General features: G+C 39.7%; 1 protein-coding gene across 1 annotated transcript in view; it reads left to right on the forward strand.

Moving 5' to 3' along the window:
• Positions 1-19334, forward strand: part of RAB3C (RAB3C, member RAS oncogene family) — a gene marked incomplete at both ends in the record, with an annotated part of 243394 nt that overhangs the window by 13689 nt on the left and 210371 nt on the right. The window contains one exon of the mRNA XM_080696781.1: positions 9975-10202. Coding sequence (XP_080552907.1) covers positions 9975-10202 — 228 coding nt within the window. The remainder of the gene's footprint in view (positions 1-9974; positions 10203-19334) is intronic.

The following is a 19334-nucleotide window of genomic DNA, read 5'->3' on the forward strand; positions in this document are numbered from 1 at the left end:
ATTTTACACATGTTCGGATGTATACCCTCATTAAAGAAGATCAGCCTTCCTCCTCTCCTATCTTTCCATTCAAACTTTGCTGGTATTTCCCCTCCATTATCTGGATATGATCTTTTTATATTTTAAGCTTTTTTTCAGTCATATTTGGGGAAAACTTGGCTACTGGGAGGGATATGGAACTTGGACTTTCAGTCTTCAGTTTGCCCAAGCCAGCCTCACCTAAGGTAACCAATAATTATCCAGCTTCTTAGTTCTTAGCAATGAAAGACCTGATGTGAAACCCCTCAGTCCTGGGTAAACCAGGGCAGTCAGTTATTCTAGTCACATCACATTGTCAAGATATTTAGTGTCTGATTCCAAAGCCATTCAAGGCTCTACAGGAAAAGATAAAGGTAACCTACCATGTATACTAGATTTTATGCATGTATGATTTCTAAACTCAAAATAATGATATGAGTTTTGGTGATTTTCTGAGTTCTTTATCAAAGATATGCCCAGTGCCAACTATTCTCTTCGTCTAAGAACCTTCTGGAGCTGGACCGCAAGTGAACTATTGTATGGGCTATTGTTGAGAGGCCACAAGTTTTTCATACTAATGGGAAGAGCTTTTACATGATTTGATAAACTTAATTTTTGTTCTTGACACTCTAACAGTATACATTTACAGATTTCAAAGCAGATTTAGTAACCATTACAACACATTAAAATACACACACAGAGCCCAGTGTGGGGGTGCATACCTGTAATCCCAGTACCTAGGAGGATAAGACAGAAGGATTACAGGTTCAAAGCCAGCCTTAGTAACTCAAGGAGCCCCTCAGCAGCTTAGTGAGACCTTGTTTGGAAACTTAGAAAAAGAAATAAAATATGGCTGAAGATGTAGCTCAGTGGCAGAATGTTCCTGGATTCAGTCCCTAATAACACACACACACACACACACACACACACACACACCCCTCCTGACTTAATAATGGTCTGCTTGAAAATTTTCACTTTATGTGTCTGTCAGCATTCTTGCAGCTACAATCTAAAAGATCCACTATATGACTCAGATGAATGAAGATTTTTTTTTTACGGTTTCCAATTCTGTCCATTTGAGGCCGGGGACCATGAATCTCAGGGCATGGAAGCAGGAAGCAGAGAAAGAGGAAGAGCACATGGGCTGTGCTCACATCATGGAGGCTGGAAGCAAGAGAGAGTGACCAAGGGGAGGAGGAGCCATTTATATAATTTCCAAGGCTCCCCCCCTCCTTCCCAGCAGAGACTCACCTCCAGCCACACCCTACCAGCCTGGGTCACCACTCAGATTATAGTGGAGTACAATGGATTATCCACTGCTGGGATTTCAATCCTCACGACTCAATTACATCAGCTCCAGATGTTAATAAACGAGGTCTTTAGGGAACATTTTATATGTAAATATAACACTTTATAATGATGCAAAAATAATATACATTCAATAGAAACTCCAAGTTTTGACTTGTAATCTTTTCTTGGGGCCACAATATGTGCTACATTGTTTCTCCTGATGCTGGGCAATGGTAGGGGACCCCAGCTCCCAGTCAGCTACTTAATCATGAGGGTAAACAAGTGATACCCTACAGTGTGCTGTGTTTCTAAGCTGTGAGGATTGGTAGGCTAGGTGTGGTAAATGTATTTTTAATTTATGATAGGTTTAGCAGGACATAGTAACTTGAGAGGAGGGAGAGGAGAGAAGAGCCGAGGAAAACAGAGGAGAGGAGAGGAGAGGAGAGGAGAGGAGAGGAGAGGAGAGGAGAGGAGAGGAGAGGAGTGGAGAGGAGAGGGAGCAAGAGCGAGATAGAGAGGTTGTTTGATTTAGATCATGTCTTTCTTCAAGAAAAAAATACTATCTAGAAGCAAAGGGAAATTCCCTTACCTCATCCAATATTTTCCTCTGTGAATTAAGCTTCAGACTTAATGATGTGGTTGAACCTGGATGTCACTAGTTCTTTGAAGAACACATTTAGTTTAGGCAGTGAGGGTTCAATACAGAGGCTGAGAGGAATCATGATATCTTATTGAAAAATGAGGACTGTCTCATTTTAACTTCCTCTCCATGTCCCTTAATCCCATCTTTGAATCGGAGAGGATGACTTCCGTCTGATTCTGTATATAAGGAGCCTTCAAGTCCTCACTCCTGTCCTCATGCAAGGATAGCTGAACAAACTGAGTATCAAAAACTTTTCTTAAACTGGGCGTGGTGGTGCAAGCTTGTAATCCCAGCATTTGGGAGGCTGAGACTAGAAGATCATGGTTCACGGACAGCCTCAGCTACTTAGTGAGGCCCTCCACAACTCAGTGAGACCTTGTTTCAGAATTAAGAATAAAAAACTGGGCAGGGCGTGTAGCTCAGAGGTCAAATGCCTCTGGGTTTCATCCGTAGACCCACAAAAAAAGAAAAAAAAAACTTTTCTTAAATTCATCAGAAAACTGAGGTCCCAGGACAAAATTCTATCTACCTCCTCACCCTAATTTGGAGAAACAGACAGATAATAGAGAATCACAGTTTATCAGAGCAGAGAAACTTTGATGGGAGCCATCACAAAGGTTTTAACCTGAATTAATAGTTGCCGAATAGCTGGGTGATCATGTTGAAAAATTAGAGAAAAGTTGCAAAGGGTTTCAGTCCTAGGGGGGCCTCTTTACACTTTTGTGAATTATACCTTCATTGACCCTAACAGATCCTCAGAGTAAAGAAAGAGGAAAAAAAAATGTTCTCATGATCCCAGCAGGAGAAAGGAAAAGCAGACATTTTGGAATATACCAGAGCACAGTCTCTCTAAAATGGAGATATTAACCACCAGATCTCCTAGCGACTGTGAAAGGATTGGGTTTGATCATGCATGTAGAGCACATGGCAGTGCCTGTAATAGCTAGGTGGCTGTTGTCATTCGGCTGAGAGTTATCCGCTTCTACTGAAGAAGTATCCATAAGGTGGAAATCCAGAGAGGCTTAAAGGACAACTGTGAAAGGGAAGCTTGAGGAATACCTTTAAGATGCATGGATCTTGGAAGAATCACCACAGTTTTGCATAGCATCATCTATATACTTCTGTGAAATAGTTATTCATTTTCTGCTAAAATAAAGAGGCAAAGAGGATTCCTAAAGGCTGCCCTACCTCTTGTGAGGCCCTTTACTTCACAAGTCAGGGTTAGCGCTAACATCTATGCCCTGATATTCCTATTCCCTGGAATGCATCTCTCTGCTCAGTGGTTGTCAGCAGCGACAGTAGTGTCTTATTGCTTCTTGGCTGGTTCCTGCCAGAGTAAACAGTAATGGACACATGGAGAAACGGCTGGCCAGAGACTGCAAAGAGCACCACAATTCCAGTCCATTCTCAGAGCAAAGAGCGGAGATGACAAACCTGTACGCAATGAGGACTTTTGCCAAGGGTAATATAATAGCCTGGGGTTCAGATGACAGATGTTTGGAAATCCTGCTGTTAATATTTTCCTTCTTGGCTTTAAAATTTTAGTCTTTATGTTGGATCTCTCAAGAATACTTATTACTTTTCTTTTCCCTCAGATAATAATGATTGAGATTTGAAACTACTCTATTTCTAAACTTCCACTATGTCTTATCCTTACATTCACCCATTTAATTACCCTTCCTCCCTCCCTCCCTCCCTCTCTCTCTTGTTCTTTCTTTCTTTTCTTCCTTTTTTTGGAGAATTTACTCTTGTTCTTCTCTCACCAACCCTCAGGCTCTTGTCAATATTAGTGGTTGAACATATTAACTTTAAAAAGACTTCTTTTGTTTATCTTAACAGATCCATAAAATGGCGTAGTATAGTTTACATTTTTTTTTTTCTTTGTGGGTCTGGGGATGGAACCCAGGGGCATTTGACCTCCAAGCTACACCCCCTGCCCTATTTTTTATTCTTTATTTTTGAAACCGGGTCTCACTGAGTTGCAGAGGGCCTCACTAAGTAGCTGAGGTTGTCCGTGAACCATGATCCTCCAGGTCTCAGCCTCCCGAATGCTGGGATTACAAGCGTGCACCACCACGCCCAGCTTAGTTTAGATTTTTTAAGGGCCCAAGTAAATCTCTGAAGTTAATTGCTTTCCTCATTTAACATGAAAAGCAAATGTCAAAAAGTCTGAGGTAGGCTGTGACTGTATGGGTGAGTCACAGGTAATCTGGTTCCTGGTCAGTAGGACTTCTGGGGGGATTAGAATTGAGATTTAAAATAGCACTTCAATTAAATCCATGATCTTTTCTCTGTTATTGAGATAAGCCATACCTAGGGTGACTGTGCAGTAGCTTTCCGAGGGACCAATGCACAAAGTTAAGGATGTACTTCAAACATTTAAAATACCACAATGACATTTCTAGAGTTTTAATCCATGGAACCATATATTTAACAGGTTGTGTATTATATATTCTAGAGATCTCATTCATAGATTTATACAGTCAGCAGACTAAAAAGTTAATTGCTATTTGTCTAGCAACTGGTTACCATTTTGATCAGAGCCTTAGATAAATATGCAAATAGACACTTTGGGATGACACAATTCTGAAAGGGATTAAATTTTTTTTTTTATTAAATAACACAAGTGTGTAAGACAGAAGCAGACTGTTTCTTGTTTTTTATTTTGTGGCACTGTGGTTTGCATCCAGAGGCATTCAATCTCTGAGCTAGATCCTCAGTCCTATTTTAATTTTTGTTTTGAAACAGGTTCTCACTGCGTTGCAGAGGGCCTTGCCAAATTGTTGAGGCTGCTTTTGAACCTGCAATCCTCCTCTCTCAGCCTCCCAGGTAGTGGGATTACAAGAGTGCACCACCACACCCAGCCAGAATTTAATCTTAAATTAAAAAAAAAAGAAAAAATTTAACAGGATACATGTAAAGATCAATATTCTACTAAAAAAGAAAATTTTCAAAGGTGGGGATAGGAGACACCTATGTTCATAACAGTTAATATGATAAAAGTGCTATGCATTTTAGGAGTCCTTGCTGTTAAGAGTGATGGAATACAATAGTCTCAGTGTACTTTACATTACCAAATAAATATATAGACTAATGTGAGCAACTGATTGTGGAAGCTACACATGGGATTTCGACAATCTGGAGAGATGTCATTTTTAGCCTGCAGGATGTGTGGGAATTTTCAGACATGCCCTTTGAAGGGAGAGAGGCTAAAGCAGTTGGGATCATCCAAGTAGGAGGAAAGAAAACGATGCAGCCATGGTTCCGTCAGATACCTGAAGTTCCCTCCAGCAAGTCAACTGGCTTTTATTTAGAAGAACAGAGTCTAGAACACAGAGTCACACAGGAGATGTGTTTTGTTTTGTTTTGACCTTAGTGGGGATTGAACAAGTGGTGTTCTATCTCTGAGATGCACCTTAGCCCTGTTTTAGTTTTTATTTGGAAATAGGGTCTCACTAAGTTGCTAAGGCTGGCCTTGAACCTGCGATCCCCTTCTCTCAGCCTCCCAAGTACTGGGATTATAGGTATGTGCCACTGCATCTGGCTTTAGGAAGTGTATTTTAACTCAAATCTAAGAAATATTTGGGCTCATAATTAGAGTCATGTGGTTCATCTATGAAACAGGCTGCTTTGCATCATAGTAAAGCTCACATATTTTGGATGGTGTGAAAGGCTAGGCTGGCACTCTAACCAGAGATGCTAAGATGCTGAGAAAGGGACTCTGGGGATGGGTGGGATTTTGGACATCCCTGAACACTATTTCCAATTCTATGATTTTTTTCTGTTTTCAAATTCAAAATCAATGCCATTTGAAGAGTTACTTTTATCTTTCATGAAATCTGATTTGCTCTCCGGGAAATAACTTTATGCCTATTCATGTTTTTAGATTTCAGCTCATAAAAATGTTGAGAATGTTCACGAGTTAGTATTTAGTGAAGTCAGTAAGTTTGCGTAGCTATTGTCTATAAGCTTCTTTGATATTCATATGCTGTCAAATTACTTAATTTCTATTCGTACCAAAATTAGGATTGTCTCTTCATCTTCTGGACCAGACTTTATTTCAAGTGTTCTGAAGTTTTACAAAATGCTTAAATATTCCCAATTCACATTTTTGTCTCTTTTTGTATCTCCTTAGGGATACAAAACAGTAAATAGTGGGAATATGAGAAAATAAAGTCTGAAGAATAAGAGGGTTACTAGTTTCTTCCTATTAGTCCTTCCGAGACTCTCCCTAAGGAGAATTCCTTTGGATACACATATGTACCAGCTCCATCTCCCTCATCTTAGACACCCTTTAATGTAATGTTCCCATCATAGTCTTTGTTGACTAAATTACAAATATTAACTTTTGAGGCTGTAGACATTGCTTCCCCAGTATGATCTTCTCCATCTATATCCCTACAATTACACTAAAATGCCTATAAATTGGTGATGCCTATTTTTCTTTAATTCTAGAATTAATCTAAATTGGAATAGAATGTGTATTAAAAGCAGTAGTCCTTGCCAGTCATTGTGGCACATGCTTGTAATCCCAGTACTTGGGAGGCTGAGATAGAAAGATCATGGTTATAGGACAGCCTCAGCTACTTAGTGAGGCCTTCTGCAACTTAGTGAGACCCTGTTTCAAAAATAAAATATAAAAAACAGGGCTGGTGGTGTAGCTTGGAGGTAGAATGCCCCTGGGTTCAATCCCCAGTACCGCCAAAAAAGCAATAATCTTTATCACATTTCCTTTCTTTTTATAATTTTATTGGTACAATGTGATTATACACCAAAATGATTCATATATATACACAGCATCTTTTGGATGGTTTCCTCCTAACCCCTCCCATTACCTTCTTCCTCCCTCTCTGCACAAGCTAATAAGGGTGTTAGTGATACCTTCAGATATGGACATACTATTATTTGGTCTGTTTCCTTCCTCAAGCCTCCTTTTTTCTCCTTCGTTCTCTCTGCCTCCCCCTCGCCATCCACTTTTACTATTCTGCTGTTTCACTCTTTATAATCTTAATGAAGTTCCTTTCCTATTTTCTCTCCAGCTTCCACATATGAGAGGAAACATACATAATCCTTGACTTTCTGAGACTGATTGATTTCACTTAGCACAGTGCTCTCTGGTGTCACCAAAGCTGGTTTTTTTAGAAGATTAACAAGATTGATAAACTCTCAGCCAACATAATGGGGGGGTATGACCCAATTAATAAAATAAGAGATTTAAAAAGGAAATATCACCACAGACAATATGGGAATTCAGAGAATCATTAGGAATTATTTTGAAACTTACATTCCAATAAATTAGAAAACTTAGAAGAAATCAACAAATTTCTAGACACATAAAACCTACCTAAATTGAACCAAGAGGATGTAGAAAACTTAAATAGGCCAATAAAAAGTAAAGAGGGTCAAACAGTAATAAGGAGCTTTGCAACAAATAATAGCCCAGGACCAGAAGGATACCTACCTGAATTCTGCAAGACCTTTAGAGAAGAACTAATCCCAATGCTTCTCTAAGTATTCCATGAAGTAGAAAGAGATGAAATAGTCCCAGACTCATTCTATGAAGCCAGTATCACCTTGATGCCAAAATTAAATAAAGGCACCAGGCGTGGTGGCACACATTTGTAATCCCCACGTTTGGAAGGCTGAGACAGGAGGATCTCACAGGCTCGAAGCCAGCCTCAGCTACTTAATGAGGCTCTCAGCAACTTAGTGAGACCCTGTTTCCAAATAAAATATAAAAATAGGTCTGGGAGTATAGCCCGGAGGTAGAAAGCCTCTGGGTTCCACTCCCAGTACCACCAAAAAAAAAAAAAAAAAAAAAAAAAAGACATTTCAAGGAAAGAAAACTATAGATTGATGATTGATGTTCTTGGTGAACGTAGATGCAAAATTCTCTCTCTCTCTCTCTCTCTCTCTCTCTCTCTCTCTCTCTCTCTTGGTGGTACTGGGGTTTCTGAAAGCCCTTCTCCCTCTGGGCTACACTCCCAGATCTATTTTATATTTTTAGTTGGAAACAGGGTCTCTTAAGCCAGTGCGGCTGGCTTTGAACCTGCACAATCCTTCTGTCTCCACCTCCCTAGTGCGGGATTACAAGTGTGCGCCACCATGCCCGGCCTGCAAATATTCTTAAAAAATTACTGGCTAATTGCATCCACATCATGACTGGGTCGATTTCATTCCGAGGTTGCAAGGATGGTTCAACATACACAAATCGATAAATTTAATTAATCACACAAATAGACCCAAGAACAAAACTTACATGACCATCTTTGTCACATTTTCTGTAAAGGTACCCTGGAGACTCACAGGTCTTAGAATACCACCTTAGGGGTTGCGGACTATGCAGTAGGCTAGTCAGCTCAGTGAACGAGCAGCCCTAGGAAATTTAAACTGTCTTTTGTGGCTGCAGCTTTCTTAAACATTCTTGGTTCAGAACCTAGAATTTAGGCTGAAAAAATATAATAACCTTCTTAAATGAGGGCTATTTGCAGGCCTATTGATTTAGTATCTCATGGAGAGAATATTAATTGGTAAATGGTTGTATCTGCAGGAATGGCAGTGCCAAAGAGAATAATCACCTAGATTACTGGGACATCAGAAGTCATTAGAGTAAAACTCACTGCTAAAATTGATAGCCCAGAGTTATAATTCCATTTTGCCCTTGGTTAACTGCTTTTGCTGAGGATGAAGGGGGTTGCCTTAGCACATGGGCTGCGAAGTAGCCATGATGGCAGGGCAGTGAAATCTTCCTGTTTTAGCAACCCAGTTTAGCCTAGTAGCAAACTCTCCTTATAAGTCATCACACTTGCTCAATGTATTTGTGTTATTAGGTGGACTTGAAAAGAGAAATACATATGTTTACATTTAGTAAGAAAATGTAAAATTCAAGCAGAATCTTTTTTTTTTTTTTTTGGTGGTACTGGGATTCCTGGAAACCCTTCTACATCCAGGCTACACTCCCAGACACCTATTTTTATTTGGAAACAAGGTCTCTTAAAGCCAGCACAGCTGACTTCAAACCTGCATTATCCTCCTGTCTCTGCCTCCCAAGTGTGGGGATTACAAGCATGCGCCATGATGCCCGGCTCAAGCAGAATCTTTATTGCCCTTGTATTTCATGATAAATGCTGATTTCCCATTCCTCCTTATTCTTAAAACAATAATTACATTTTCTTGCTGGCAATAAATATCAGCAGAAGGGGAATACCTCATCATCTTTTCTTTTCCCTTTTACTTAATTATCTGTAAATAATCCATTTCTCTTTTTTCTCTTTCTCTCCCCCCTCTGTCTTACACACACATACATACACACTCACCTAACTTCAGACAACTGATAATAGCTTAGATGAATACTGCATATTCTTAGCTGTTCTAGCATTCCACTGTCTACTGGGACTTCCTTTGCCCTTCTGCCTCCTATACTAACCCACGTCACTGGGTTGTTGTGAAGGTTAAGTAGTTACAGTGCATGGCACATGGTTTGAACTTTTTGAATTTGCCATCATCACTCTTTTTCATTTGAAAGAGACTCATCATGTTAAGATATTGATTTCATACAATTCTAATAGATGAAATGAGGACATACTTTGGGTGACTTCCCTAGAAAATAAGAGTGACTAATAATTTAGATAATGTAAGAAGAAACACCTTGCTGTTCAGTCACTTTGGTGTCTCCATCACTGAGATTACAAAGTTTCAGAGCTCTCAAGCCTTGGCCAATTCCTCATATCTTTGCTTTTCATGTTACCCTTAGAGATGCCTCCTTTGGTGTCTTTGATTGGTTCTGAATGCTGAGCAGTGACAGCACCAACACAGCTGGAAAGAGCTGTAAGATTTGCAGTTCTGTCTTCCAGCAGGGAATTATTGCCATGGATACCAGCATCAGAGAAAGACTGGGGAGCTCTCTCCACTTGCCTCCTGAGTGTGTGACATCTGTTTCTGGCAAGGCCAATAATGAATGTGCTCCTCGTTTCAGATCAAATGGGAGACTGATGCACACCTGTTTTTTTTCCCCCCCTCACAGATGGCCTCTGCCCAAGATGCCAGGTACGGCCAGAAAGACTCTTCTGACCAGAACTTTGACTACATGTTCAAATTGCTGATCATTGGCAATAGCAGCGTGGGGAAGACGTCTTTCCTGTTCCGTTACGCGGATGACTCCTTCACATCTGCATTTGTCAGCACAGTTGGGATCGATTTCAAAGTAAAGACTGTATTCAAAAATGAAAAGAGAATCAAGCTTCAGATTTGGGTAAGTGACTTTGAACTGAGGATGGTCTTCAGTCTGAAGTGTTGCCCATATAAGTGTGTAAAGAAAAACTCTCTGCCCTTTTTTTTGTCCCTATGGGATCCACAAGCTTTGATTTTTACCTTCTTTGCTATAAAGCATTCTGGTTCAAAGACAGTGGGTGATGCCTTTTGAAGGTTTGAGCACTGGATTGTACCTCATTGTCAAGTGGTGCTCCTGAACAGTCTTTGGAAGAAAAAACAACACTAAACTTCTATTGTGTTGGTGTCAGAAGGAACACTCAATGAGAAGTCTGGCTCTGCCTTTTGCGATCTGGGTGACCTTGTGCAAGTCTGTGAATCCTTCTGTCCCAGTTTTTGTTATCTATAAAATTGGCAGTATAGATCTGGCTCTTTCGGTCACAGAAAATAGTCTGCCCTGAGTATCTTAGACGAGAAGGTTAATAACCAGATATAGGTACTCACAGCTACTACCATTTAGTGCTGGTGCCAGAATTGTCCTGTAGGATGGAAGGTAAGTTTCCTTTCTTAAAAATGAAAAATGGAAAGCTGAAAGACAAACCCTGGAATGTGGCATTTAAACTTATTTTTATCTGTATATTCAGCATGCCTTTAAACATTTTTAAATCCTATGAGTAAAATTTAAACATGCATATGCATAGACAGGTGAACTCTTAGGCAGTTTATAACAGATTGTTGCTGCTTTACTTATTCTAACTCTGAAGTTTTCCAAGTCTAACTAGAACTTGCATTAGAACTTGGATGGTTAGATCTCACACTAAGCATTCTCAATCCTTACAGTTATTTTGCTGGGAGGGTCTCTTTTAACTCTCAGAGGCTGTATTGTATTGAAATTTATTTTATTTAATAACCACACAACTCTTAACTCCATGAGAGTATTCTTTCTGCTCATATGAAAGAGTAATCATTCTTGTGTCTGAGAGCTCCTCATTCCTCCTCTCTTCTTTATGTTTTAGCAATATTTTTAAATGTTCATTTTAATCATTTAGGCAAGATCCCAACATGTTACGTTCAGCCAGTCTTATCATCATTAGCAATTTTTCCATCTAGGTGTTTGGCAGAAACTATTTGTTGTACTACAAAGCCATCTATCCTTAAAACAAAGCAAATATGTTTTAAATAATGTAAATTATTTCTCAGACTTAAAAAAGTTTCAAATGCAATACTGCTGGGTGTGGTGGTACACATCTATAATCCCAGTACTTGGGAGACTGAGACAGGAGAATCACAGGTTCTAGGCCAGAGCATGTTTAGTAAGACGCTGTTCCAAAATAAAAAAGGAAAAATTACTGGGAGTCTAGCTCAGAGTGGAATGCCTCAGGGTTCAAATTCGCAGTAGCATAAAAACAAGAAAAAATAAAACACGATGTTGCTACCAGGCCCAAGCTCCTTCTATTCACTGTTTTTGATTCCAAGGTCCAGGTGTTTCTGCCAGTGCCCCACTTCTGCACAAATGTCGCTCTTTTCTAGCTAACTGAAGCCAGTTCAAATCCCTGAGTACTTTCACTCTATTACCTCCTTGTGCTTCTCAGTTTCTGCAAATTCATGCCAAGCCTCTGACATGTTGTTCTGTTCACACTCATCTCTAACTCACTGCCTCTTTTTCTTTTTGCCTTTTTTCATTGGTTTATTGAAGTCATACATCTCAATGTCATACAAGATGGTGGAGGCATAGATGCACACATCACCCAATTAGCCCTTACCCAATTCCCGCCCCATTCCCTCCTCTCCCTCCTTCTCATGTTTGGCTTAGTGATTGACATTGATATGTTTGTTAATGTACATCATGAACATTAGAGAATTTCCCACTTTCCCCTTCCCATCCCTTCAGTTGGGTCGTCTTATTTGCTCATAAAAACCTCGAAGACTCTTCACTGCTGGCCCAGCCTAGAACCTCATTCCAGGATTCCAGCCACTTGTTCTGGAGACATCTGCACCCCAGGCATCAGTTATTTGACATCCCTCAGCGTTCCCTCTCCTCACTCACAACAGTGGTTTAATTGTCATTAATATCTTTGCAATTGAAATCTAGACTCATTGCTGGGCGTGGTGGCGCATGCTTTGTAATCCCCGTGCTTGGGAGGCTGAGACAGGAGGATCATGCAGGTTTGAAGCCAGCTGCACAGGCTTAAGAGACCCTGTTTCCAAATAAAAATATATATTAAAAAATAGGTCTGGGAGTGTAGCGCAGAGGTAGAAGGGTTTCCAGGAACCCCAGTACCACCAAAAAAAAAAAAAAAAAAAAAAAAATCTAGACTCATTTCTCCCTCTTTAAGTGCATTGGTGGCTCTTAATGTGCATGTGATTCTAGGAATATGGAAATTAGTTTTATATTAGTGTATATTTTCTGGTCTGCTAGATTGTGACATATTCAAAAACAGTACTACACAAAGATTTTATGTTTATTGACTTTGTAGCTTAGGAAAAATAATGCTATGGAATAATTATGTACTTCAATGAGTAAATACCAAATAGAATAAATAGTATATATAGCTAGCAGTTTTTGAATACATATTTTTCTTATCTATTAATTCTTATCACTTACTAAGACTTAAAAGCCTTATATTAATGACCCATTCATTCATTCCTATTTTACTTGAGGAATCTGAGATGGGAAAAGTTAAGTAATGTGTTCAGGACCATACAAGTTGAGTAACTGAGAGGGAATTCCAGGCTGAGCTATCAGATCCTAATGCTGGGTGTGCCTCCTTCACTCTGCTGCTGTAATTACGAGATTTTAAAAGCTGGGGGTGGTGGCTCACGCTTGTAATCACAGCATTTGGGAGGCTGAGACTGGAGGATCACGGTTCACAGACAGCCTCAGCTACTTAGGCCCTCTTCAACTCAGTGAGACCCTGTTTCAAAAAAAAGAATAAAAATTGGGCAAGGGGTGTAGCTCGGAGGTCAAATGCCTCTGGGTTCCATCCCCAGACCTGCAAAAAAAAAAAAAAAGAGATATTAAATACAGTACTGTTTTGTGAAGATGAAAATCTTGGGCAATGCATCCTGGGATATTGCATTTGAGTGTGTGTGTGTGTGTGTGTGTGTGTGTGTGTGTGTGTGTGTTACTAGGGATTGAATTGAATCAAGAGGCATTCTATTACTGAGCTCTACCCCCAGCCTTTTTTTATTTTTTATTTTGAAACAGTACCTCACTAAGCTGATGAGAGTCTCACTACTTGCTGAGGCTGTCCTCAAGCCTGTGATCCTTTTGTTTTAGCTTCCTAAGTACTGGAATTAAGAGTTTTTTTGTTTGTTTGTTTGTTTGTTTGTTTGTTTGTTTGTTACTGGGGATGGAACCCAGTGGCATTCTAACTCTGAGCAACACTCCCAGCCCTATTTTTTATTCTTTATTTTGAAACAGGGTCTCACTGAGTTGCAAAGGGCCTCACTAATGAGTTGAGGCTGTCCAGGAGCTGCAATCCTCTTACCTCAGCCTCCCCAATGCTGGGATTACCAGCATGTATCACCACGCCCAGCTAGAAGTGAACAGTTTTATAGTGTGAAAACCATCCAGGATTAGTTCACTGCACTGTGACCATCACCAAGAAAGGTTGCAGGTGTTGATATGATTCTGATCACTTTATTACTTTTTAACTGCCCATAAACAGAACCAGTTTAGGAAACCAAGATCTAGAGAGGTTAATTGATTTGACCTTATAGTTAGTGCAAAAGTAGAACCTAAAATCTAGGTTGTTTTACTAGCTAGTCCACTCTAGTTTTCACTACACCAAGTTTACACTCAAGGTAAGTGCTGTTTTCTGAAAACTACAATAAACCTCACATTTGTTTGCCACTGGAATTTACTAGACATAGAAAAATTAAACTTGAGGCTAGATTTCAGGTAGTATTTCTAAGATATCCTGAAGGAAGAGCCTATTTATTTAGATAGATTCTTCTGTTTTCTTTCTTGAGTTTGCTTTATTTTTCCTTATGTGATGTACAGGAATTTTTCTGACCCACAAACAGGACCATCATTCATATCAATGGTCCATCATTCAAATAAAGAATTTCAACAGCTACTGGAAACATTGCTATCTCTTCCAAGACACATATTACCCACTCAATGGAAGTTAATTATTACCTTGGAATAAACTTGATTAGAGAAATATCATCCTTTATTTTTACTTAGTTATTAACATTGAATACCATTAGTATATTTATAAATCATTTAGTCTTTTGCTATGGTAACATTTCATATTACACTTTTAATTTTTTACTTTTGTTATTCTTAAATCAAAAATTTTCAAAATTTCAGAGTTTTGCCGAGCATGGTGGCGCACGCTTGTAATCCCCGCGCTTGGGAGGCTGAGACAGGAGGATCATGCAGGTTCGAAGCCAGCCTCAGCTGGCTTAAGAGACCCTGTTTCCAAATAAAATATAAAATAGGTCTGGGAGTATAGCCTGGAGGTAGAAGGGCCCTGGGTTCCATCCCCAGTACCACAAACAACAACAACAACAACAACAAAAACCAAAATTTCAGAGATTCCAAAATGTTTAGATTGTTCTATTTCTTGTCTCTTTAATGATGTTGGGATTATATTGGAGAGAAATTGATGGTGATATTTAACTTAAATTATAAAAATATTTTTAGCTGGGATCTATAATATTTTACTTCTAATTTAAAAATTAGTTTAAATTTGAAAAAAGACTGGAGTGAATGTCTTAAAAATAAAAAAGTAAAAAACAATATTATATCCATTACTGAGAAGAATATCACTTGTATTTATTTTCCATGTCTAGATTGGTAGTTAAGAACATTGGGCCTTAGAGAAATATTTGCAAAGTCAAGAGTGCCAGAAATTATTGAAACTAGGCATGGCATGGTTTCTCTGTATAAATGACAATTTCCTTTGCTTAAAAAAATTGACATGGTTTCCTGTTTTATTGAGTGTACGCTGTTCAAGTCCAAAACCCAGAATTGATTTTAACTAATCCTTTGATTAACATGGAAAATGTACAACCCAATTAGAGAATATAGATTTAAAAGAGGCAGGGGAAGGTTTGTAGAGGGGATTAGTATTTCCTCAAAAAATAGAGCAAACTTATGATTTTTACTTTCCTTTTTTTTACCCCATTCTTTTTCTTTTTTGTTCCTTGTCTTTTGTCTTCTTTCACACCTCTTTTCTTCTCTCCCTCCCATTTTTTAGCTCTGACCTGGCTGAGTTATTGAGGGATTCATCCTCAGGGTATTCAGAGGCCAGGGGTGCCACACAGAGACATGCATTGTGCCCTGGGGAGGGAGGCTGCTCTCCAGGCACAGCTCCACCTGCTGAGTCTTGTGCTCTGGCTCAGATCTGTCTGTGCCCATCTACAGGAAGCAGGGTGCTTTTCTTCTCAGCGTGGCTATCTGCTCATTAATCATGTGCCTCCTGCTCTGCATGCAGCTAAAGGTGATTCTGACTCATATAGAACTATATATGAAAGCAATTGATACATCAAAATCTAATGAAGGAGATAGTATGCATCCACCCAGAGAAGGATAGCAGTCCTTCACTCCTAATGGAGGCCTAGAGAAAGAGAGTGTCTTAAAATATGTTTTATTATTATGTAAGTGCAATAAGCCCAGCAGATTAAGGGATAAATGCTGTTGAAAAGATATTATAGGTGGGTGCAGTGACACATGCCTGTAATACTTGGGAGGCCAAGACAAGAGGATTGCCGGTTTGGGGCCAGCCTCAGCAAGTTAGGAAGACCCTTAGCAATTTAGTGAGACCCTGTTTAAAAATAAAAAAGTAAAAAGGACTTGGAATGAAACTCAGAGATAGAACATTCCTGGGTTTAATCCCTAATGCCACAACAACAACAACAACAACAACAAAATGAGAAGATAGCTTATTGCACTCATAGATCACAAGAGAAAGGTGCATGGTTAGGGGGCACACAGGTAATCAGAAATCACCATGATGGTTGAGAGGAGATAGGAACTCTATGCAAGAACTTCATCTGTACTTTCTTTTTTTTTTGGTGGTACTGGGGTTCCTGGAAGCCCTTCTACCTCCGGGCTACACTCCCAGACCTATTTTTATATTTTTATTTGGAAACAGGGTCTCTTAAAACCTGTGCGATCCTCTGTCTCTGCCTCCCAAACATGGGGATTACAAGCGTGCGCCACCATGCCCGGCCCATCGTCCATACTTTCTGCAAGGAAGAAAGAATGGGAAAGGCAACAGGCAGGCTTAGGCTTGGCTAGTTGGGGTGATTTTAATAGGTTCTAAGGCATAGGGCCTGTCCCAAATTGCCTGGTACCCAGCACTGGGATGACAGAGCAAGTATATACTGGCTCATGGTATTATAATTTCATAAAGGGGTGATTGGGGTCTGAGCTCTTAACTGGTTGATTTGTCTTTGAAAAACACACTCCAGTGATTTGTTTGCTATCAGTGAGGTCTCAGAATTCAAAGAATTACAATAAAAGATAAGTTGGTAGAAAATATGGTTAGTGCAGAGAAAAAGTTCTCAGAGCCCCAGCACAGCCTCTGTCACTGATTCCAACCTGACAGGAGCTATAATCCCAAAACTCACTCTGTCGTCTCCATGTACTCACAGTTCTTGGGGACTTAGAACATTGGGTCAGGAAAAGATCTCACAAATATCCTGGCCCAAACTACTCCGTGATGTTCAGTGATACTAGTCATATCATTAATAATAGCAGCATCTATGAAGCCTGGTGCTAGCCCATAAAGAATGCCCTTTATATACACTTTAAAATTTATATTTTGCCACACTCAATGAAGGAAGGTGGTATTATACCCCTATTTTATATATGGAGAAAAAGAGAATGAGAAAGATAATGTAATTAATCCAAGGTCACAGCCAAGATAGAACAGCAATAGGATTCCAATCCAAAGCCCCCGCCCTTAACCATATAGTATAAATGAGGTCCAGAAAGGCTAAGATTTGTTGGAATCTTCAGGAAGTTAATACTAAATCCTGACTATCTGGATCTCTTGCAAGCACTTTTTCTTTACTATGTAATTGCTCATTAGCTTTCAGTATTCCCTTATTACCTGTTCCAAGAAATTATTTATAGTTGGTGAAAAAAAAATCAGTTGGAGCTTATTGTCAGCCAGCAGGAGCACTTTGTGCATGGTCTGTTTTGTGTTTAAAACCCATAGATGTGCACCGTAGGAGGGACTGGAGCACATTCAACAGATTAATTCCTGCAATGCCTATTTCTAGTCCTGGGGAATTTGCATACGACCAAGAGTGCATGGAGGAAAGAGTCTGAGTGAAAAGGAAGGAATGCCTGTGGGAAAACACTCCTGCTTGTAATTTTCCCATTTGGTGCTCATTCAGCTCAGTCACCTGCCCCCTGATTTCAGGATGTGTTCAGATCCTTTCATGTATTTATAAGGCACTGCCATGCTCTGCCCAGGCAAGCTCCTCAAGAGAACCACTGAAGCTAGTGACAGGTGCCAGGGCCATTCTTGATGCTGTCATTTGTATGTTCTTTCCCCATCATACTTTTTCTAACTTAGCATTTGCTTCTCCTGAGAGTCTGAAAAAGGCAAGATTTCTTTTCCCTTTGGAGAGGAAGCTGATACTGTGCGAAATGTCAAGATGCCTGAAACCATTTGCTCTGTCAGGCAGCAGAAAGCAGCATTCTCTGCATCCTACTGTGTTTAAACCACTCTTCCCAGCATCAACAAAACACACAACATTTGTAAAGACTTTGTTTAGGGCCTAAAAGAGTCTACCAACTATGTGAGAAGACAGGAAAACAAGCATGGCAGAAAGGATCAGATGCTGTAGTTCCAAATATTCTCTCCTAAGGCTCTCCATGATGGATCAATAATCTTATTCCACCAGGGGGTAGAGTTGCCCAATGGCTAGAACAAGGACTTTGGAGTCTCATGTTCCAGGGTTCAAATGCTGCCCCTGATTCTCACCAGCTATATGACCTCAGGCTCTAAGTTCTCCATTTACTGATTTGTGAGATGGTGAAACAGTATCTACCACTGGACTGCTAAGTATTTGGTCTTATAAATGATAATACCTAGTTCAATACCGGGCTCAAAACAGATATTCAAACAATGTTAGTACTGTTTGAAAAAGAGCATACCAATGTTCAGTCTTACATATAGAGGATAGTAATCTAATCAAATCAAATACTTTCTGAACGCCCACTATTTGATAAGTTTTAGGGACACAACTGTGAAGGATGTTCTGGGTCTGTAAAAAGGAGCCAACCCTCTGTTGAGGGAATAGAATTCCAGCTACTGTTATAAGTGATATTGAAGGTTTGAGATCAGCATGTGCAGGAAAGAGGCCCAACTCAGTCTTGGACACTCTGAGAACCTTTCTTGGGGCATCCCTATCCAAGCCGAGAATTGACAAAGAGGGATTATTTGTTCATTCCTTCATGCATTCCATCAGCCTTTATTGAGTTTTTAATTATGTGTCAGACTCTGTGAAGAAATTTGGTATTGAAAGTGAATATATCAAAGAATATAGATGGTGTTAAGTGCTATGGAGAAACCATCAGAACACCCTGATAATTGAAAAACAACAACAGAGGAGGGAAAAGCTATTTTAGTTAGATGATCGAGGAAGGTTTATAATGAGATGAGAACTGAGTTGCAACCTTCAGGATAAGAAGGAGCCAGACTTTTGTAGAATGGGACTTAGCTTTCATCTTAAAAAAGAGAGGTTTTATTTATTATTTTTCTATAATAGCCACGTACAGAGCCTTTATTGCCTACTGTGTATCAATGTCTGGCTTCCCTCCCATTTTGCCATCCATTTAAGTAGGGATGGACTTAGACTACTGAGGCCTGAAGCTTACAGTTTGTTGATTCTTTTTACATAAAGAGAAAATTGCCTTTTGCAAATGTGACAGAAAGCAGATAACCATCTGAACACATTGCTGGGGTCTGCTCAGCAGAAACCTGGAGACTAATCTTCAATCAGCTTCAGAGTCATTTGTCTTTACTATTGTAGAAACATTTTCTGCATGTCTATAGGGACTGAAGAGTACATGTGGATGCTGAGAATCAATCACAACTAATGTAGAAAGGAATATATAGTGGGTGTGTGGAGGCAAGGCTGTCAAAATAGTGGGACAGAGGAGGGGGCCCTGGGGCAGGAGACTGGACTCCAGGCCTCTGTGTAA

Source organism: Muscardinus avellanarius (assembly GCF_963383645.1).
Source record: "Muscardinus avellanarius genome assembly, chromosome: 1".
In the NCBI taxonomy this organism is placed as follows: Eukaryota; Metazoa; Chordata; class Mammalia; order Rodentia; family Gliridae; genus Muscardinus; species Muscardinus avellanarius.